Below are 22,710 nucleotides of genomic sequence, written 5' to 3'. Positions count from 1 at the left end.
CCCAGCTAATTTTTTTTGTATTTTTAGTAGAGACGGGGTTTCACCATGTTGACCAGGATGGTCTCAATCTCTTGACCTTGTGATCCACCCGCCTCGGCCTCCCAAAGTGCTGGGATTACAGGCTTGAGCCACCGCGCCCGGCCCTAGCTGAGCATTTTATGTGATTCCACTGTTTCTTTTCTTATCAGCTACTGCCTTTTCTCGTTTTCTTAGTGGTTGCCCTAGAATATGCAATATATATTTACAACGAAACCAAGTCCACTTTAAAATAACACTGTAACATTTCGCGCATAGTGAAAGTAGCTTATAATAACAAAATAATCCTAATTCTTCCCTCTTCTCCTTCTGTCACTCCTCTCATTCATTTCACTTATACGTAGGAAACACACACACACTAGAATACGTTGTTGCTATTATTTTGAAAAAAACTTATGTCAGATCAAGAATACCGAAAAGAAAAGTACTTTACTTTCACTTATTCCTGCTCTGATGCTCTTCCTTTTTTGTTAGTTTTTATTTCATAAACGTACCTCCTCAATCCAGCTAGGTATGGAAGGGAATAAGGAAAATATGGAACCCAAAGGCCTGCATCGAGAGCACCAAGACTAGAGGACCCTGAGAGCGAATGGGGTGGAGGGTGTTCTCCTGAGCTGCAGAAGGAATGGTCTGGTGGTTAAGACAGATATCAGTCAAATTTATTAGAGTTGTCCACAGTCAGCAATGATAATTTTCTCACTGGTCTTCCCAATCTTGGACCCATTGTGCTCCATGGCCTCCCTGGTACTCTCTTCACCGTGCCAATGACCACATGCATGCCATTCTGCCACTCGACCACTCAGTCTTGGCAGTGCAGGTGAGATACTGGGAATCATTTGCATTGGGTCTAACATTTGCCATGGACAAGGCGCCAGGTCCCGTATGCTTCAGGGTGAAGCGCTCGCCATCACATTTCTTCCCATAGATCAGATTTCTTTCTTGACACCAGGGATATTATAATGTGTGAGGTGATCACTCTGCTACGTAAACCCTGGAATAATTCTGTGAAAGCAAAGAGCCCTTAGAACCAAATCATTTCTCCCCAGTGCTAAGAGCACAAAAGTTTTCTGCTGTTTTTGGAATGCAGTCTGCAAACAGCTTGAAAGAGATATAGCCTCAAGCTGAACAACACAGCAGGGCTGGCCACAGCTGGTGCAGGGGGCGATGGGCGGCGGCCGCATCTGTGAGGCCTGCCCTTTCTTTCTCCATGTAGATCCAGGTTTCTGACCTATATGACTTTCGTTCTCTCTAAAGAACTTCTTGTAACATTTCTTGCTGGACAGGTCTATTGGCAACACATTTCCTTTGTTTTTGTCTGAGAAAGTATTTCTCCTTCACTTTTGAAGGACCATTTTGCAGGGTACACAAGTCTAGGCTGGTTTTCTCTTCTCTCTCTCCCAAAACTTTAAATATTTCACTCTACTGTCTTTGCCCTTCTATAGGCAAGGTGTTTTTTCCCCCTGCTCTGGGCTTCCCTCAAAATTCTTTGATTTTCTGCAGTTTGAATATGATATGCCTAGTTTTTTGTTTTGTTTTGTTTGAGCATTTGACCTACTTTGTGTTACTGGAGCTTCCTGGATCTGTGATTTGGTGTACGTCATGAATTCAGGGGACATTCTCTGTCATGACTGCTGCAAACATTCCTTGTTTCTTTCTCTCCCCCTTCTCCTCCTGGTGTTCCCAGGGCATATGTTGTATCTTGTGTCGTTGTGCCACAGTTCTTGGATAGTCTGTTCCATTTTTTTTTTTTTTTTTCAGTCCTTGCTTTTCCATTTTGGAAATTTCTAGGGTCATATCCTCAAGCTCACTGATTCTGTCCTCAGCTGTGTCCAGTCTACAAAGGAGCCCATCAAAGGCATTCTTCACTTCTGCCCCAGTACTTCTGATCTCTACCATCTTTTTTTCTTGGAATTTCTCTCTGATTACACTGCCCATCTGTTCTTACATGCTGTCTGCTTTTTTCCATTAAAGCCCTTAGAAAATTAATCATAGTTTAAAAAAATTCCTGGTTATGGCAAGGTGTGGTGGCTCACACCTGTAATCCCAGCACTTTGGGGGCCTGAGCCAGGCGAATCACTTGAAGTCAGGAGCTCAAGACCAGCCTGGCCCACGTGGTGAAACCCTGTCTCTACTAAAAATACAAAGAAAAATTAGCTGGGCATGGTGGCTCATGCCTGTAATCCCAGCTACTCAGGAGGCTAAGGCAGGAGACTTGCTTGAACTCAGGAGGCGGAGGTTGCTGTGGGCCGAGATTGTGCCACTGGACTCCAGCCTGGGTGACAGAACAAGAGTCCATCTAAAAAAATAAATTCCTGGATATTCCAATATCCTTGCCACATCTGAGTCTGTGTCTGTTGCTGGTTTCATCTCTTCACACTGCTTTTCTGCCATTTAGTGTGCTGTCATTGTTCTTTTGGTGGCTGGACATAGCACACGGGGTGAGAGGAACTGTGGTACATGAGCCTTTAGTGACGTAGTGATGAGGTGTGGAGAGGGGAAGCATTGTACGGGGCGATGATGAGGTCTCCGTCTTGCGGGGAACCTGTGCCTGTGGCTTGCGACCTTCACAAATGCTTCTTGTTCTCCCTCCTCCTCCTCTTAGGTGGGAGAGGATGGCGGGAGGGGACTGAAGTCGGGTATGTCCCTTCTTCTAGGGAGAGCGTCTCCTAAGGGATGCCCTTGTTGAGAAGAATGGGATGCTCTGGTATATTCCACAATGCTTATTACTTTTCTCCTCTCCCTGCCAGAAGGATGAGGCAGTTTTTCTCCAGAATTTACCGTGAGGACCTAGTAGAGCTTCTTGAAGGAAAACTCAAAAAAGTGTGGGGTCCTCATAACGGATTCTCACACTTGTCCACACTTGGCCTCCAGCAATTTGCCAATTACAGATCAGGGTTTTGCACCCCGACACTGGTTCCCAGGGAGGTTTCTTTCTCTGGTTAGTTGTACTTTTCTGTATCTGCCTATCTGTCTTTCTAATTTTGGGGACAGTGGCTTGCCCTGTTACCTCACTTTTCTGATGGCTCTGGGGAGGTGAGAATTCTACCACTGAGCCATCATGCTGGTGCACTGGCTGGGAAATGAACCCACGTTTCCCGCATGGGAGGCGCCAATGGCTCTAGGAAAACTTGTTGATTTTTCAGTCTAGCTTTTCACTTGTTAGGATGGAATGATGACTTCTAAGCTCGTCACATGCTGGGCTGGAAACCACAAGTCTGTACTTTTTCTTTGCAGAAAAGAATTGTACAATACTGGCTTGCAAGTCATCTGGAAACGTTTCAAGGCTGGGCGAGACAGCCCTGGGTGCTCAGCAAACACAAAGAATTGGAAAGGTGTTTGACAAAAAGAACCATCTTCAGTAAAATAAGCCATAAGAAAAGACAAACACTTCACAGTGGTATCTTGCCAGCAAATAATGTCAGGCCGTGGGGTTCAGCAGTCTCCTGGGCTTTGGGCCAGGAAGCCGGGAGCGTGAAGTGGCCCCAGGACACCTGAATCATGTGTGATGAGGCAGTTATTAGGGAGGCGTGACTGCGCTAACCTTCTGAAGGAGCCATAAATAAAACTCTGAATAAAGTGCTGGGCTTTTGATCTGGCAGAAAGGCATTCCCCCCACTGCAATCCCATGCGGCGCTTCTCCAGGTCTGGAATGTGTACCGGGGGCCGTGGGGTGTGAGTTTCTGTGATCCTCAGAGGAGGCAATGACAGCAGTGGGTCATGTGGTGAGAAAGCAGCACCGTTTCAAGTCTTCATGGAATGCTTCCAAGTAAGCTCCGGATTGGGATGAATCTCTTTTTAGCTCTTCTGTAAAGCTAGCTGATCCTGGCAGAAGCCAGAAGGTGACAGTGGAACCATTGGGTCTAGAAAAACATCATCTAATTGACTTGGGTCATCCAACCTCTCCAGCGCCATGACCAACTAACTTCTGTAATTTCTTGTTACGTCAATCAAAGAAATCAGACACCTCTTTAGATCCTCTCTTCTCCCAGCCCGAGGTTTTCAGGAAGCTCCTTAATGGTGAGCTGCACTGAGAATGTAATATTGACTGTAAATCAAATGTGAACCAAAGCCACCCCTGAGCACAGTCTTTAAGCCGGCACTGTGCTAGGTAGTGCCCTCCTTTACCCCTGGAGACATCAGGCATAGCAAGCTCAAGTGAGGTGACCAGACTCACACACACGGTGGGGAGGTGGCAGACAGGGCCGGGATTCAACCTGGCTCTTGCTTTCCCGCCGCTCATGGTGCCTGCTCTGTGTAAGCAGGAGCTGTGAATGGGACAAAGACATCTGAGATCTTGCCCCTGCCCTCTGGGGCCTTTATTTATTTCTCCTTCCTGTTCTGCCTGATAGGAGTGAAAATGATGTTGATTGTATGAATACATACACATACATATATATAGGAAAAAAGACGTGAATATATACAATACGCCTTGCTTTATAACATAATGTACTTGGCCCTAACCCACAGCTCCCTATTGACGTAGGATGAGGCCATCTCTAACATGTGGGGTGAGGGAGTCAGGACAAGAATAACTAAGACTCACATGCCCTTTATCTAAATATGAGTATTACAAACCAAGCTAACAGACTGTTAAAAATACGGTATGCTCTCTCCTGCCCCTTGACACATGTACCTTCCTGTAGGTTGGCTTGAGCTGCCCGTATAAGACACCACACAGACTGGGTGGCTTAAACAACAGAACTTTCTCTTGGGTCTGGAGGCTGGAAGTCCAGGATTAAGGTGCCGGCAGGCGGGCGTCCGGTGAGGCCTCGCTGGGTGCCGTGCAGGCTGCCTCCTCCTCGCTGTGTCCTGACGTGGCTTTTGTTTCATGTGTGCACACTCCGGTGGCCTCTTTCTCTCCTCATGTGAACACTGCTCGTAGCGGATCAGGGCCCCACCACCTTCATGAGTTCACTCTCCCCTCATTACCTCCTTCCAGGCCTTATCTCTACAGAACAGTCACACTGGGAGTCAGGGCTTCAGCACATGGATTTCTGGGGGGGGGGGGGGGGGGGGTATGCAATTTAGGCCTTAACATTTCCCAAGACCTGGAAAGCCAAGTTGGACATAAGAATTCATGGACCCAGGCCAGGCATGGTGGCTCATACTTGTAATCCCAGCACTCTGGGAGGCTGAGGCGGGTGAATCACGAGGTCAGCAGTTCGGGACCAGCCTGACCAATATGGTAAAATCCCGTCTCTACTAAAAATACAAAAATTAGCTGGGTGTGGTGGTGTGCACCTGTAATCCCAGCTACTCGGGAGGCCGAGGCAGGAGAATTGTTTGAACCCGGGAGGCAGAGGTTGCAGTGGGCCGAGATCACATCACTGCACTCTATCTTAGGCAACAGAGTGAGACTCTGTCTCAAAAAAAAAAAGAATTCATGATAGACCCCTGAGATTCCACTCCAGTATATGGAGGCCTAAGGATATAACATTGACATGGTGCACCCCTCTTCTGTTCCCAGGTCCTCTCCATCATGGCACCCCCACCTGCAGGTCTAAGCTGCTTCCCTCTGCCCCCTGCAAATAGCTGCCCACTGACTTCTCCGCCGGGTGCAGGAGTGCATATGCCAGCAGGGCGGTCTTCACAGGAAGGATGGGTCTTGGGAAGAGTCCCTGGAAGGGAATTCCAGGCTCTGAGTACCCGGGTTTTTGTCTAAAAGGGGTCAGAATGCAGATTCTGAGTGGGCATTCGCTCTGCAGACTCTGTAAGGAGAGCTCAGAATGGGGACTGGGGGGCAAAGGAGAGCCCACAAAGGCAGGGCTTAACAAACCGTAGCCTGTGGGCCAAATCCAGTCTCTGTACAGCCTGTGAGCTAAGCATGCTTTTTACATTTTTAAGTGTAAAGTGAAAATCATAAGAAAGACTATATTAGCCTTTTGGCAAGAACAGTTGCTCAATTTTGCCTCTTGGCAAAAAGCTAAAATTTAGATTTAGGAAAAGCCTATTTTCTGTCTAGTCCCTGGCAGGGAAAGTTTGCTCATCTCTGCTCTACAACACAGGACAGGGGCCCTCTTGCCTTGTCCTCATTGCCCTTGACCTACAGAATGTGGTAGAAGTAACACAGGTAAGTTCCAGGTATAGATGTAAGCAGCTTGTGGCTTCTGTTTTTGCCCTTTTCATAGCCAGCACCATGTCAAGAAGCTCAGTGACAAGTGGCTGCATGGATGGATGGACCAGGTAGAGGAGAACCCACGTGGCCTTGGCCAACAGCCGGAAGTCACCTTAGGTCCTCCAGCCCCAGCAGAGCCATGGTAGGGATGTCCCTGTGGCAGCAAGGAGTCCGTCCACCTGCCAGGTCCTGATGGAGGCCCTGACTCCAAGAATCACAGCATTAACTTTACTTATTTATTTGGTGACAGAGTTTCCCTGTTGCCTAGGCTAGAGAGCAGTGGCGTGATCTTGACTCACCTCAGCCTCTGCCTTCCAGGTTCAAGTGACTCTCGTGCCTCAGCCTCCTGAGTAGCTGGGACTATAGGTGCCTGCCACCACACCCAGCTAATTTTTTTGTATTTTTAGTACAGATAGGGTTTCACCATGTTGGCCAGGCTGGCCTCGAACTCCTGGCCTCAAGTGATGCTCCTGCCTCGGCCTCCCAAAGTGCTGAGATTACAGGCATGAGCCACCGCACCCGGCCCAACGTGATTATTGTTGTAAGCCATTATGTTCTGGGGCGATTGCACATCAGTAAATACTTCAAACAACGGCCAAATAATGGCCAAGGCTTTCTGGAGTGCTCCCTCTGAGGCAGGCTAAGTCATCATGGCCAGACTCACTGAGCCTTCACAGGTGGGCTTTGAGGGAGATGCTATGATTATATCTGACTATATAGATGTCACCCCAAGTTCTTAAAATAGCAGAACTGTAGCCAGAGTTTATAATACGGTTTGGATCTGTGTCCCTGCCCACATTTCATGTTGAAATATAATCTCCAGTGCTGGAGGGGGGCCCGGTGGGAGGTGATTGGAGCATGGGAGCAGCTTCTCATGAATGGTTTAGCACCATCCCCCAGTGCTAGTCTCGTGACAGAGGTCTCACGAGATCTGGTTGTTTGGAAGTGTGTGGCACCCCCCTTCTGTCTCTCCTGCTCTTGCTCTTGCTCTGGAAGATGTGCCTGCTTCCCCTTTGCCTCTCGCCGTGATTGTGAGTTTCCTGAGGCCTCCCTAGCCATGCTTCCTGTACAGCCGGCAGAACCGTGAACCAATTCAACATCTTTTCTTTATAAATTACAGTCTCAGTTATTTCTGTATTGCAATGTGAGAAAGGACTAACACAGTTTATCATACAATGAAGAAGAAGCAGCCACCAGAAACCCAACAGGAAATCTTCCCTTCAGGGGTAGCTATTAAGGCCATATTAGGCTAAAACAGCAGAACTGAACCAATCCAGAGTCAAATGCATTGTCACTGGCCCTGCAGCCTCTCTCCAAGTGGTTCCCAGGCTCCATCAGCAGCAGCCCTCCTCCCTGGTCTCCCCTCTGAGGGTGGCAGGGGGGTAGAAGGTACTGGGGAGGAGCTGGGCAGGAGTCCCAGCTCGGGACCCACCTGTGGGACCCTGCCCATCTCAGGCCTCCTCTGGGCTCAGCAGAAGAGCTGTGCAAAATGTTAATTGTGCATCAGAACAAAATAACCACTTGTACAGTACAGGAATAAAGTGTGAGTTAGGAATGACTGTTGTGTTTGCAGGAACTTTATTAGCTGGATTAGAAGACTTTCCAGAGCCAGAAGTCTCAAAGTCTAGTGGATCTCTACAGACGGGATTTGGAGACAGGGCAGTAAGTGATGAGGTGGCAACTGGTCGCGGACGGCATCGGAGCGCCAGTCTGTGCTCTGAGGCTGGCGGGCCAGCATTCTGCCCCTGCCATGTGCCATCTGCGAGCCCTGGACAGGTCCCTTCTCCTCTCCAAGTCTCCTTTACCGTGTTTGTAAAGCCTGAATAATACCACTTACCTCAGATGACTATTGTACGAATTAAATGTGATAACAGGCCTAAGTGTATGGTGCAGAGCAAGAAATGAACAAACGCTGGTAATCTCTCACGATACCCACTTTCATCCTGCTCATCGCCGGGGCAACGTTAACAAAGAAAGGGGTGAGATAAAACTCAGAACTCTGACCCACTTTTACAGGATTCAAACAAATCCCTAAATAAAGGGCCAATTAATGCATGCTGCCAAATACCAGGAGTAAAAGCCTGACAAGCATTATCCGGGCCCTGAAAACCGGTAATGGGTCTGTGGGAGCAGCTCACTGGCGCACGTGGAGTGACATGTTCTCTGGGTAGTGTCAGAGCCGATATCCGCAGGCCTTTCCTCCCAGGGTAACGGTCACTGCAGGGAAAAGCTGCTCAGCCCTGTGTTCAAAGCCCAAGCCTACCTTGAACGGGGGAGGTGGGGAAAATGAACAAATCTGTGCCTCGGTTTCACCATCTAGTAATTAGAACTGACTTTGGATTAAATAAAAACAAGGTGCTCAGCCATGGTCTAGGATGTAGCAGGGCATTCACGAGGCGGCAGCAAATCCACCAGGAGCCGGTTATTTCTGGAGGAAGAACTGGAAGTGGGGGTGCTCAGGAGAAAGGAGCAGGCCACATTTGTTTCACAGACCACAATCTCACAGAAGGTACCCAGTGCTCCAGGGAAGAGGCTAAACTGAGTAAGCTCCAAGGCCAGGAGAATTACGAGACAGTTAAACAGCTCCACCCAGACAACGCAATATATGAGACAATAAAAACCAACGTAATTCCTAGAACAGATCTGAGAATTGCGCAACTTGAAGACCCCGAAGGAAAGCCTGGCTTTGGCTCTTTCAATATTTCTTTGAGAGAGAGCGGCGGCTTCATTTTCTTTTGTAACGCTGGAGTCATTGGACCATGACCCTCCATAGACAGAAATTGGCCTTCGATAGAAAGCAAGCTGCCCTTTGGTTTATCATTCTCTTTCTTTCATCAAACGCTTTTCTTGGCTCCTGCCTGTGCTGGGCTGGTGTGGGGCCTGTGGTTCAGAGGCGGCTGATTGCAGAGGAGCCATTGCTGGGGCTGACTGGCTTCTCTCTCTCCGTATCTCACTCTCCCTCTTCTAGGCGGCGAATGTTAATTTACTGCCTGACTACCCGGCTGCGTGTATACCATGAGTTATTTTCTCTTTGAATTTTTAGATGCTCTTATTATTTTCTATCCCTCTCTACAATCCTTTCCCCAGAGGCCAGGAGAAGTCTCTGGGGGCAGCTGGGGCTGTCTGGGGGACCTGGGCTGATGTCCCATTGACCTTCAGACACTCAGGTCTCCCAACCTGCTGGCTCTCTTCAGCCGATGACATGAAGGGGTGTGGCCCTTCTCTGCCCTGTGCCATCCACCATGAGCCCCACACCTGTGATGGCCTTGGAAATCACCCTTCCAATCACCTGGCCAAAGAGCTCCACCCCCTCAGTCTCCAGGGTTTCATTTCTGTCCTCCTGTGGTGTCCCCATGGCAGATTCCTAGGTGGCCACATCTAGGAGCACAGCATGCAGGCACTCATGCCGAGTGCACACTGAGTGCCAGGCACTGCTCCAGACCCTGGTGTGGGGGAACAGCAGCCAGCACCAGATGAAATCCTGCCATTGGTGGGGCTTGGTGGGATAGGCTGAAAAATCCATCCAGGAGTACATCCTTGTCCCTCCAAGGGGAACGAGTGCCATGAAAAGCAGCAGAGACAGGGGTTAGTGGTGCTCGGTGGGACTGGAGGTTTGTAGGTTTAAATAGGGTCACCAGGGCAGGGGGCCTCCCCAGGGTGATCTCTGAGCTGATACCTTGGGTGGGACAGGCTGGGTGGAGGGATGAGAATAGGCACGGCCTGAGGATGGAGAGGGGAGGTCTGGTAAACTGGAGAGTGGAAAGGGAGCTAGTGCAGCAGGTTTAGAGAGATCAGGAGGGGCGGTGGGCAGGGGGAGGAGGGCAGGGGGAGGAGGGCAGGGGGGAGGAGGGCAGGGAGGGAATGGGGGGCCCAGGTGCTAAAGGATCTTGGGGCTCCTGTGAAGGCTTTAGCTTCTCCAAGGTGCCTAATTCAGAGCCTTGGGCACAGGGCCTGCCCCCCACAACTCCTATTCATTCCTCTCCCTGCCCCCCAGATCTTACCGTCAGAGTCTCTACGCTCTTTGGGACCCTGGCCCCTCAATTCTGCTCTGACAGATCCTCGACTCCCTTCCCGCCTCACTCACTGGTTCCCAGGACCTTGAGGGGCACTTCCAGGAGGCTCAGCTCCCTCCTCTGGACACCCCCAGCCCTGAGCCCTCCTTGTTCTCCCACACCAGGCCTGCTGAGCCTTGCTGGAGAGTTACCACCGATGCACGCCCCGCCCCACGCTTTCCCAGCTCTTCAGTCTCTGCTCTCTCATCACACTGTGGACCTCCTCCCAAACCAATCCCCACCTGCAGGGCTGCAGCCGCCCTTCCTGGTGTCACCCTCTGAAGATGTAGACCAGCCAGGGAGGGTATTTCAGCTTTCCTGCCACCGTGAGGTCTCCTGTGCCCCTCACCTTCCTCCTGAAGCTGAGGGGAAAGGGCATCCTCACTACATGTAGCCCATTGCTTCTCTCTCTCTCTCCCCGCTCTCACCCCCGCCCCCCGGCATTTTCCCTTTGGCTTAGAAACAGGCTCAAGTTTCTGCAACTTAAATGATGCTTCCTTCAGTCTGCCTTCCTGGGAGTGACTACTTTCTTTCCTTCCATTTACCATAGATGTCCTCAAAGAGAGGGTCCTCCTGCTGAACTACTGACGCTCACGCTCACCCCATGCTGTTGTCACTATCACACTGCTCTCTCAGGGATCATCAACTCCCTGTAACTCGATCTTCTCCCCACCCCACCCCTGTTGTTGGACCTCCTCCTTCCCTGGCCACCCTGACTTCATGAACACTTGCCTCCCTGGGTCCAAGAACGAGACAAGGCTGTCTAGTGCTTGCACCTCTCTGGACATCCCTTGGTCTTTTTTCCGCCTATCTTTAATACTCCCCCCACAAAATATTAATAGGACTTTTGACCTCAAGAAGAGAGGTCACAGTCGATAGCCCATTGGCTGAATTTCACCTGTATACACGTGTTAAAAAAATATATGTAGGGGCCAACTTGAAACGGTTGGGTGTATTTTACAGAAAAATGCAGGTATCTGGCTGCTGTCACAGGCTTCCCTGTGCTGGCATTCTTGTAGGGCTGTAACACAGAAGCTGTGACCCCAGATGGCTCTCCAGCTCTCTGGACCCGTACAGCCCCCAATCCTCCCAGGAGTGTGCCCATCTGCTGACGAGCAGCTGGACGCAGGGCAGGCAACCATGTCTGCAGCTTCCTCCCTGGAAATTTCAGCCACGTTGGAGGCACCATCTGTTACTGCCGAGAATACTGCCCTGTCCACCTCTCGACATCCACAGCCCTCCTGGGTTGCAGTCACTGATTTCCAACTGTCTCCAGCCCCAGCTCTCCTCGGGCTCCTCTTTCTGGCCCAGCACCCCCAGGCCTGGAACAGCACCTGGCACTTGGGGGACACCCTGAATGTGCCGAGATTGATGCCCATGTGTGGGGGAGGTGCTTGCGTATGGCTGGATCACCTTTGGTTTCTAAGGGACCCCCCTGGGGTTAACAGCCAGAATGCAATTCTGCATCACCGACTGCCTCTCTGATCATGACTCAGGCCCCTGATTCTCGCTGAGATGAGTGAGTGCCCAAGAAAACATGGCCCAGACTGACGGCTCCCTTTTACCTGCTTTTGCTCCTATCTCTCTGGAGACGCAACCGGTAAAAAGAATGTGTGGGCTCAGGGGTCAGAACGTCTCTGATCCAAATCTCACCTTTGCCTCTTGCCAGCTGTGTGACCTCCGGCAAGTCACTGAATCTTCTGCTCATGCATAAAATGTGGCAAGTCAGAAGTGCTCAGGGCGGGGGGTGGCACAGAGCAGACAGTCAGTGCATCACTGGTAATGTCCTCAGCGTGTGGTCTAATGCAGTCCCCACCATAGCAATGCTGTGCGGAAGACTCTATATGGCACATTTGAAAAAGCTTCACTTCAGGGCCAGGCACAGTGGCTCGGGTCTGTAATTCTAGCACTTTGGAGAACCAAGGCAGGAGGATTGCCTGAGCCCAGAAATCTGATACCAGCCTGGGCAACATAGCGAGACCCCCGTCTCTACAAAAAAAATTTAAAAATTAGCAGGTGTGGTGGCACATGCTTGCAGTCCCAGTTCCTTGGGCCCAGGAGACTGAGACTGCTGAGAGCTATGATTTCCACTGTGCTCCAGCCTGGACGACAGAGTGAAACCCAGTCTTTAAAAAATTAAAATTAATAGAACAAAATTATATAAAATAAATAAAATAAAAAGCTATGCTCCCACTGCAGCAGGGGGTTCTTGGGACACAGGCCAGAGGCAGACACTCTTCCTGCCACTTCTGTTTCTTCCAGGAGAGAGTGTGCAGTGCTAGTGTCTGGAGTCTGATTCTTGGCTGCGGGGAGCTACTTGACTTGTGCTTGGATCTCACACGCCCAAAATAACTAACTTTCAGAGGCAGATTAAATCCAAATGAAGCCTTTGCTCGGCCTGCTCAAGGACTCTCACTGACCCCAAAGAATTCTTTCTATGTCAAAGCAAAGAGGACCCTCTGTGTCAGCTTTCGGAATTATTTTCTGATGAGTGCCCCTGCTGTGGGTGACCATTTCAACTTCAAACTCTCATCTGTTAGTGATATTTTCCGCCTCAGCTTGGCTTCGCTGGCTACAGAGACGCTATAGTATGAATCGATTTTAAGGTTTTCGAACAAATAGCCATAAATACTTAAGCCTCCGCTTTGCCTATTAAGGGAAATGTCATGTAAGATAATGATTTTGTCTCTGCCTGACAGGAGTATTTGCACAGAAGACAGGGTTATTTTAACCTCTCTGCACATTTGGAAACCTCGAATCTATCTGGTCTTTCTCTATGCTGCAAGTAGTCGTGTGGCCAAATATGCCAAATTACTGAGTACTTATGAGAAAAAAATGCTGGAAAAGACTGAAACAGGCCAGGCATATAGGTGGTGGCACACACCCATAGTACCAGCTACCCAGGGACTGAGGCAGGAGGATCCCCTGAGCCCAGGATGTTGAGGCTGCGTGAGCTATGGCACTCCAGTCTAGGCAGCAGAGTGAGACTCTGCCTCAAAAAAAAAAAAAAAAAAAAAATGCCTGGGTGTGGTAGCTCACACCCATGATGCCAGCACTTTGAGGGGCAGAAGTAGGTGGATCATCTGTGATCAGGAGTTCAAGACCAGCCTGGCCAACATGGTGAAACCCCGTCTCTACTAAAAATACAAAAACTAGCCAGGTTTGGTGGTAGGTGCCTGTAATCCCAGCTACTTGGGAGGTTGAGGCAGGAGAATCGCTTGAACCTGGAAGGCGGAGGTTGCAGTGAGCTGAGATTGTGCCACTGCACTGCAGCCTGGGCAATAGAGCAAGACTCCATTTCAAAAGAAAAAAAAAAAGCCAACAAAAAAGATAAAACAACCTAAAGTGATTATTAATTGATTTTCCAAAGCAGCAGTGGCTGATGTTTTCAATGAAAGCCAACTGGAATCCACACATAGATTTTTGTTTCTCCTGGTCAGTATGAATGTCAATTCTTATCAACTAAAAGCACATGGAGGGCAAGGGCCATCTGAGGTATTTCTGTATCCCTCGTGGCACCATGCTTGTGCACAGTAAGCACGCAGAGTGCTGCCTGGACATGTAAATTGCTCAAAATTTTGAGCAGTTTAGTGTAGTGGGCAGTGCAAAGGTTTGGAGGTGATCTGAGCTTGGGATGGAAGACTAATTCTGGCATATCTCAGTAACGCGGCCTGAGATACATTACTTACCGCCTCTGTCATCTCATCTGAAACACAGGCCTGATGCTACCTCCCTATCGGGCTTGTCATGAGGATTAAATGAGAGAAAGTTTATATTATTTATCTATTTTTTTTTGAGAAGGTGTCTCACTCTGTCCCCCAGGCTGGAGTGCAAAGGCATAATCTCAGCTCACTGCAACCTCTGCCTCCCAGGTTCAAGTGATTCTCCTGCTTCAGCCTCCTGAGTAGCTGGGATTATAGGTGCCCACCACCACGCCTGGTTAATTTTTGTATTTTTCAGTAGAGATGGGGTTTCACCACATTGGCCAGGCTGGTCTCAAACTCGCACCTGAAATGATCCACCTGCCTTGGCCTCCCAGAGCACTGGGATTATAGGAGTAAGCCGCCGCACCCACAGCCAAAAGAAAGTTTAGCATGTGCCTGGCACACGGTAGACAATAGGTGGTGGGTGCTTCCTTTATTATTACTTGTACAGTAGATGTAAGGAAGGAAATGAAGGTTTCAGATGTGAACGTATCCAGAGTGACAGCAGGGTATTCTCTGCATACAAAGAGGCCCAAGGTTACCAAGACATGCCAGAAGTTTGTTTTGGTGTCCCTGTTGAGGATGGTGAGGATGATAAGTGTGATAGACTAAGTCCCCTCTCCCCACAGATGTCCACAGCCTCATCCCTGGAACCTATGAATATATTACCTTTATGCAGTAGAAAGGATTTTGCTGATGTCAGTTAAGGATCTTGGGCTAGGGAGATGATCCTGGATTATCCAAGCAGACCCCAAATAATCCCAAAGATTGCTGTATGAGAAGGGGGAGGCTGGGGAATTATAGTCGGAAGAGACAGAGCGATGGGAAGATGCTACATTGCACGGAGGAGGGAAGAAGGTGCTACGAGCCAAGGAATGCAGGTGGCCTCTAGACACTTGAAAAGGCAAGGATGGCAACAGGTTCTCCCCCAAAGCTTCCAGAAGAAACCAGCCCTGCCCACAGTTTGACTCTAGCCCAGTGAGACTGATTCTAGACTTCTGATCTCCAGAACCACAAGATAATACATTTGAGTTATTTTCAACTGCTGAGTTTGTGGTTATCTGTTACAGTGGCAACAGGAACTTGTACCGTGAATGATACCAAACCACAACAACGCGAAAAAGACACTCAAATGGACAGACCTGAATGATACGGAAAACTTCATCTCTGCTTGGACACTGTCGTTCCTGGCGTTATTAGACAGCCGGGGTATTACTGAACATGAGGAGCTATTTGTCGGAACAGGAGAGACCTGGTCTTAATAGAGATGAGGTTCCATGCTACCTTTATTCCTAAAAGTGCTGCCATTCCCTGTCACTAAGCTTTTATAGCATCTGCTGAATGGTTAAATGAAGCTGAATGGCTCATAATCACAGCCTGCTTAATACCTGTCATCCGGTAACAGGCTTCTGAATAAATACTACGTCAAAAGGTTATATTTCTTGCAGTACCCTGTCTATTCTTTATACTTGAAAAATACTAAGACTATTTAATTTCACCTCATATCTGGAGGTACTAGCGAGTGAGTTCTTTTGGGGGAAAATCCCAATAAGTCATGCATCAAGATAACCTATTACCTCTGGCCATGCGATTCAGAATTGAAATTTCTAAATGAAGTCTACGTTTCCGCACTGTCTTGAAACATCATAAAAGTAAAGGGTCTCCATGAGGGAATAAAAATCAGCTTCCTCTTTGGAATAATGACTGCAGAGGGTCTACTAAATGCAAAATGTTGTATTAGGCCCTTTAGTCCACACAGCAATTCTACGAGGAGGAGATTATCCCTAACGTGCTGCTAAGAAATGGGATTCAGGGACGTTGAGTAACTCACTTGAGTTCCCAGAGCCTGTAAATAATACATTCCAGATTGAAGGTCACACTAGTCTGACTTCTGAGCTTGTGGGTGCCTTTTTCACTATGCCTACTGTCTCTGAGATAAAGGCATGGGGTAATATGTTGAATAATTGTGGGACCGGCTGCCCTCAGCTCATCTGAGGGCTCCATGAAGAGCTTAAGCCAGCCCAGCTTGGAATCCACTGGTCTCCGCCATGCTGCGGTTCAGCTGGGAAAGACACTGTGGCATCCACAGGACTGTGTGTGGATGGAAAGTTGGCTCTACAGGGACTGCAGTGAGAGCCCCATCTGTCACTGGCATGTAGGTTGTTTCATAAAACAGGAAAAAAAAAAATCCTCAGTCAGTGTTATAACAAAATCAGGGCAGCATGACCGCCGCTGTAAAGATACAAGTCCTGGAACCATTTTGCTTAGAACCACACAGATACATTCTTCCTAGACCAGGAAACATGCAGTCTAGACAGTCATCGCTCCAATGTTGCTAAAACGCCATCACTGCAACCACCTTCTGGCCCCGCTTTTCCAGGCAGAGTATTTTTTCCACAATCAATTCCCTCCACTCAGCAGTGTTTCTGAAATGATTTTGATCATGACCAACTAAGAAATACATTTTATCACACGACTGCCTCACATGGAGCAAACCACTGTTCCAGGAACCAAGACACGGCCCCTTACTACGTGCAATGAGCTCCCCTACCTCCTCTTTCTGTTTTGACCACTCAGTGGTCCTGACCATGCACTGACTTCATTCGCCAGTGACCTCATATCCCTGTGAGGGCCGTGTTTACAGTTTGCGAGTCTGGGTCTAGAAAACAAGTGCTGGGGTTCCTACCTCCGGGGCGATATAATCTGGGGTCCCACAGAAGGTCCTGGTTGTGACCCCGTCCATCATGTGTTCCTTGCACATCCCAAAGTCAGCAATTTTGATATGTCCTTCTGAATCCAACATGACGTTATCTAACTTCAGATCCCTGCAAGGAACGAGGTTAACATCAGAGTCCTTCCCACGACATCACACGGTGTGCTTTGGAGCTGGTGCAGCAAAAGGTTATTTGAATACCTGTCAGCTCAGTGGCAATATTCACTATACGTCCCTGGAGAGCAGCATCAGGAGTTACTGTGTGTTGATATCTTCAACGCCTAATATTGTGCCTGGGCTATGGCATGTGCTTACATGCATACTGAATGAATGGCTAAATGACTGGACTAGTGATACCCAATCTTGCCTGTGCCTGTGAATCTAGAGATTCCAACTGAGCACGTTTGGGGAAGTCCCAATCATTTCATTTATTCATGTCCCACACAGGGGATCTGACACAAAACCAGGTTTGCAAAATCACAGGTTTAGAACTACCTCACTGGCTCATACACATGTCCCTTCCACTGCCTTGTGCTTGATATCATTTTAATTATGCCTCAATTAATACTGGAAGACATTCTTCCTTCTTTGGGGCCAGACTTTCAGCACAGCTAATAACAGGAAGAATTTTTTTTTTTTTCAGACCGAGTCTCGCTCTGTCACCCAGGCTGGAGCGCAGTGGTGCAATCTCAGCTCGCTGCAACCTCTGCCTCCCGGGTTCAAACGATTCTCCTGCCTCAGCCTCCCAAGTAGCTGGGATTACAGGTGTGCACCACCACACCTGGCTAATTTTTGTATTTTTAGTAGAGACGGGGTTTCACCATGTTGGTCAGGCTGGTCTCAAACTTCTGACCTCATGATCAAGGTGGGTACCTTGGCCTCCCAAAGTGCTGGGATTACAGGCGTGAGCCATCGTGTCTGGCCCATAACAGGAAGAATTTAATGCGATAGTTTTTTCTTTGCCTCTCCTCAGTTCCCTGTTCTTCTTCGGCTGAATATCTATAACAGAAATTCCATTTCCATTGCTCCCTGACCTCCATTCCAAACAAAAGGCAGTGGAAGGAGCTGTCATTGGAGAGAAAAGTGTGTTTTCTTGCGGGAAAGGTAGAAACAAGATATAAAATCTTTGAGGTCTAGAAATCAGAAGGTGGCTGTGATTTGCCTCCAGGCTGAGGAGGAAAATGGGTCCCAGCAGGTCTCTGTTCCTCCTGCGGGGGATTTCAGCTCTGTGTCTTAAGTCACCATCCCAGAATGACATGCCCACAGAGGCCCAGCTAACCTCTCTGCTGAGCTGCTGGTAGGAGGGCTTCATTACACACCTATAAATGATTCCTCTTTTATGAAGGAAGAACAATCCAATGGAAATCTCTGCCGCATAGAATCTGCAAAAGAAAACAGGCTTCAGGTTTCTTACTTGCTTCTTTAGATGCCTGTATACTTTTCATCCTCAAGTTCAAGCATCAAAGAAAGAAAAGAATGTCAGACCCAGAGGCTTTCAGAGACCAGCATCACTTGCACATGTTCTTCCGACCCCGGGTCCTCCCTCCATCACTTCATCCTCCAGCTCATCCATGAATGAGACAGCTCATAAAGCCAATGAGGCTGGCTTCTTATTCTTGGGTGGGGAAGGTGGACAAGTAGCTTATTGCCTTCAGAGTAATTTCTAATACAATTATTTAAAGAATGGATACCAGTTATATTATTCTATGTCAGGAGTACAGCAGAGTAGAGAAAATTTCCATTTTCCTATTCACCGACAGAGTACACCAGTGTTTGAAAATATAATGCAATTACGCCCTGGAAGGCAAAGGATAGTGGGTGATGAATGCTTTAGCTAGTTTTTGCACTCCTTCCAAGTGCTGGAATAAAGGAGACACACATCGTGATTCATATCTGCGTTTACTCTTTTAAATAATTCATAATAAAATGCAGTAACTATCATCCCTTTAAAATTGTTAATAGCTGAAACTCAGATTAAAAGGGGGTGAACATTTTAAAATCTGCATAGCATTTAGGAGTCTTTGAAGTCCAAGAAGCCACAAGACTGTGCCTGTGCAAATACCACATGCAGGAGGCTTAAAGTAAGCACGCGTGTCTGCATGAGCAGAGGAAAACATCTCTAATGATTAAGAGCAAACCCTTAAAGAGGGGTCACCTCTGAAGGCTAGAAGAGTACAGGAAGGGGGAGAAGGAAAGGATGGGATTACTATGATCTTCACATTATTTTTCATGCTTTTCTAAACTTTTCTGCCACACAAATAATATAATGAAAGGATATTGGACGAGTCACCTTTATGTTACTTCTTAACATAGGGTGGCTTTTTCTATCTGCTCTTTATAGTCCTGTGTGATCAAGCTTTATTTTATAATCTGAGTATTTTAAGGCTTTATAACTACAACATAAGAGAGAAGAGAAGGACAGGCATTTCTGAAAACTGAAAAGGAACAATAAGGGCAGAAAAATCTCCCTTCGGCATTTTTAAAGCCTGCAACCAAAGATTTCCCTGTTCTGCCTTTGGTTAATCTTCCCGGGGGTGTAGAATCCCTCATAGGCCAAAAATCCTTCCAACGAATCTTTTAGATGGCACAGCAGCCAGAATCCTATTAACAGTTGCTGACTTCATTCATCAGGGTGCACGCCATGAGGCTTCCTCACTGGGAACTAAACTCGCCCTTTGATTAGGCTTGCTCCGCTCGTATTTCCTGAGACTTCCTGGCCCCTGAGAGGTGAGATGTTTCTGGCACCAAAGTCCCAGCTCCACCCCTTGACCCCACCAGATGAATCTGTCATCTTCACCGGGAGCCCACGTCTTCCTCCTGTGCCACTGGCTCCCATATCCCATGATGCAAGGTGCATTCCAATGAAACATTCGTAACCGAGCTCATGAGTCTCCCCCCAAACCACCTCCTCCTTGGTGGCTGACGCCACCCAAACCTGAAATGGGGTCTCACTTGAAGGGGTTTCTCTCTTCTCTCCCCTACAGTCACCAAGTTCTGCTTTTCTTCCTCCAGGATGTTTTTCAAAGACACTTATTCTTCTTTGGCTCCAAGGTGAAGCCCTAACTACAGCTCCATTCCTTCTCATCTAAAAAGAGTCTCACCAGCCCCTGCACCAGCCTCTACATTCCCATTCATGCTTCCTTCCTCCCCCAGCCAGAGAGTGCTGCAAAAACTTAATCTGACGGTGCCTTCCTTCTTCCCTCCTCTGCAGCGAGGCTCCTTACCAGGGTCTTCACCCAGAGCCCTACCCACCACGTTCCACACCCTTCAGCTCCCCCCCAAATAATCTCACACCATCTCCCACACCTGCTGAGCTGCAAGGCTGCTCCCTGGACTTGCTTCAGCATCTGTTCACATCTACTCTTGGAAGGCTCTTCCCCCACCTCTGGGCTGGGCATTTCCTGGGGATACACTTCCCTCTCTCCCTGACTTTTAGGGGCTTGCATGGTATCCTGTGCCTGTCTCTAAAGTTACAGCAACACACTATTAATTGTTAGGTGACTTCTCCAACTCCAGGTTGGGAGTGTAAACTCCCTCCAGAAAGGGAGCACGTCGTTCCTTTCACACCCCCAGTGCCTGGTACAGAGCAGGTGTGTGATAACCACTAGTTCAGTAGATAAGAAGGACTCCATCAATCAGGGTGGGCCTGGGTGATGAGGGATATGGCAGCATCTCGTTTATTGGAAATAGAATAAACTGCTCCTTAGAAACCATCTTAGATGGATCCTACCCATATATTGCCCCACCCCCAGGAGGTTACAGCACTCAACCTAAAACTGGGCAGAATCCTACTTTCTCATTTCATCCAGCAGAAGCTCCCAGTTGAAGATGGGCATGGTGGCTCACTCATGCCTGTAATCCCAGCATTTTGGGAGACTGAGGTGGGCAGACAGCTTGAGCTCAGGAGTTCGGGACCAGCCTGGGCAAGATGGTGAAACCCTATCTCTACCAAAAAAAAAACAACAACAACAAAACAGAAAATTAACCAGGAGTGGTGGTGCGCACCTGCAGTCCCAGCTACTCAAGAGGCTGAGGTGGGAGAATCACCTGAGCCCAGGAGGCAAAGAATGCGGTGAGCTGAGATCGCGTGCCACTGCGCTCCAGCTTGGGTGAAGAGTGAGACCCCCATCTCCAAAAAAAAAAAAAGGAAAAAAAGGAAAGGAAGTTTCCAGTTGGTAGAACTTGGCTGCTCAAATAAGGGACTTAAAAAATAATACTCACACTGCTTGTGGCTCCTTAAATTTTCCTACTTGCTGAATGTGGTACATGAGGTCCCCGCCGTTGACGTATTCCATGACGAAGTACAGCCGGTCCTGCAGACCAAGGTTCGACACGTGAGCAGGGCTCCTCCCTGGCCCAGCCAACCAGCCAAGCGGCTTCCTTCACTCTTCACAGGCTGTGTTTTGCTTTCTCATTAGTAAAATGGGGACTGCACGGGCAGATGTGCTCAGTTTAAAGCTCTTCAACATTTTTTTCCACAGAAAGAATAAGTAATAAACCCTTTTGCACGAGGGCCTTGGGAGGCATCAAGTCATTACATAACCCTGAAGTAAAGGCTCTCCATCCACATGTCTGTGCCTTCCGGTTACATATGCTCTCTATTATAGTAATGGTCTCGAACATTCTTCCCTATTTTCCTACACATATAATAAATTTCTAAGTTAGGGATGGTGTGAGGAATCCACATTAGCCAATTATTTCATTTTAACTAGTGCTTCTCGATGGCCCAAATGTTTAAAGGCTGGTTTGCAGTGTCTGGGAGGCGTGCCATGCTAATGTAGCATTGTGTTTAAATGGATAATCCTGAAAGCACATCTCTTAGGCTTAGGAATTACACGTGCTCAGCGATATTCACTGGACATGGGACAGGGGACTCTAAATGGAGAGGCTAATCAAATGTTCTTTTGCAACTGTAATATACCCAAACACTGTTTTTCTATTTCCTGTGTCACTGATATGCTAAGTGTTGGCCCCATGATGGGCATGTATCTGAGACCCAAATAAATCTACACATTTATGAGGACATTACGCTGGGACAGACAGGGAGACGGAGGGGGTTAACAGTGAAATAATGACCTCTGCTCTCTGCTAGAAAACATCCCCATTTCCCAGAGGCTATTACACATTAAAGTGCTGCACAGGGAGGAAAGAAAATGATGAAGCTGGTGCGGGCAGCCAGGAAGCAGCCCTGGGAGCCTTCGTCTCCAGCTTTCCTGTTATGAACTTTAATTTCATCTTCATTTCTTTCTTTTGTAGCTTTCCAGAGCTTAATCAGGGTAACCAGGGTTACAGGCTCTGGGCTGGGATTCAGAGCTCTGGTTGACTTTCCCGAGCATGCTGCTCTCGTCTCCCTGGCGTGACTTGATTTGGAGTCAGTGGGAGCAGGAAGCTCAGGGTGTCGCCAGTGCTAGGCTGACACGCAGTGGCCAGCGCCTGACTCTGCGGCTGCTGCTGCACACCTGGAGGCTCCCAGTGGCCGCAAAGCCGTTTTGAGATTCTCAAACCGGAAAGCACTGAGAGGCACCTCCTAAGAGTTTTCAGAGAGAGGCATACGACAGAAAGCCGATCTCTTCATCCATGGGCAGTTGAAAACAGTAATAACCACATCAATTATAGCTACTGATTACGGAGTCATATTTAAAATGGACAGCCTCCAAGAGTGGAAGGACTGGCTTTAGCAAAACATCTCACTATGGTGCCATCTAAATGTCTATGTTTCTTGTAGGCCACTTGCAAGCTCTGCAACTGACTGATTAGTGCTTTGGAATGTTCTTTCTTGTCCTCTATTTAGTGTTGCTTTATGGCAGGGCTCAACAAACTTTTTCCACAAAGGGCCAGACAGTACATATTCATATGTTAGGCCTTGAGTGTCTCTTGCAATGACTCAGCTCTGCCTTCCTGGTGCAAAAGCAGCTGTGGATGATAGGTAGAGGAAGGAGTGTGGCGATGTCCCAAAAAAGCTCTTTATGGATGCTGAAATTCGAATGTCACCTAATGTTCACGTGTCATGATGTATTACTCTTTGGACTTCTTTTCCACGACCTTTCCTACACTCACGGGCCATAGAGAACAGGCCACGGTTTGCCAATC

General features: G+C 48.2%; 1 protein-coding gene across 2 annotated transcripts in view; it reads right to left on the bottom strand.

Moving 5' to 3' along the window:
* Positions 1–22,710, bottom strand: part of PRKCA (protein kinase C alpha) — a 492,002-nt gene that overhangs the window by 44,057 nt on the left and 425,235 nt on the right. For both annotated transcript variants that reach the window (XM_032242017.1, XM_032242018.1), the window contains exons 11-13: positions 20,842–20,933; positions 17,940–18,002; positions 16,594–16,732 (exon numbers count right to left, since the gene is read on the bottom strand). In XM_032242017.1, coding sequence (XP_032097908.1) covers positions 16,594–16,732; positions 17,940–18,002; positions 20,842–20,933 — 294 coding nt within the window. The remainder of the gene's footprint in view (positions 1–16,593; positions 16,733–17,939; positions 18,003–20,841; positions 20,934–22,710) is intronic.

This window comes from Sapajus apella, unplaced genomic scaffold, assembly GCF_009761245.1.
Source record: "Sapajus apella isolate SASKATOON/1434 unplaced genomic scaffold, GSC_monkey_1.0 scaffold48, whole genome shotgun sequence".
Classification (NCBI taxonomy): Eukaryota; Metazoa; Chordata; class Mammalia; order Primates; family Cebidae; genus Sapajus; species Sapajus apella.
This window is presented reverse-complemented; position numbering and strand designations above follow the sequence as displayed.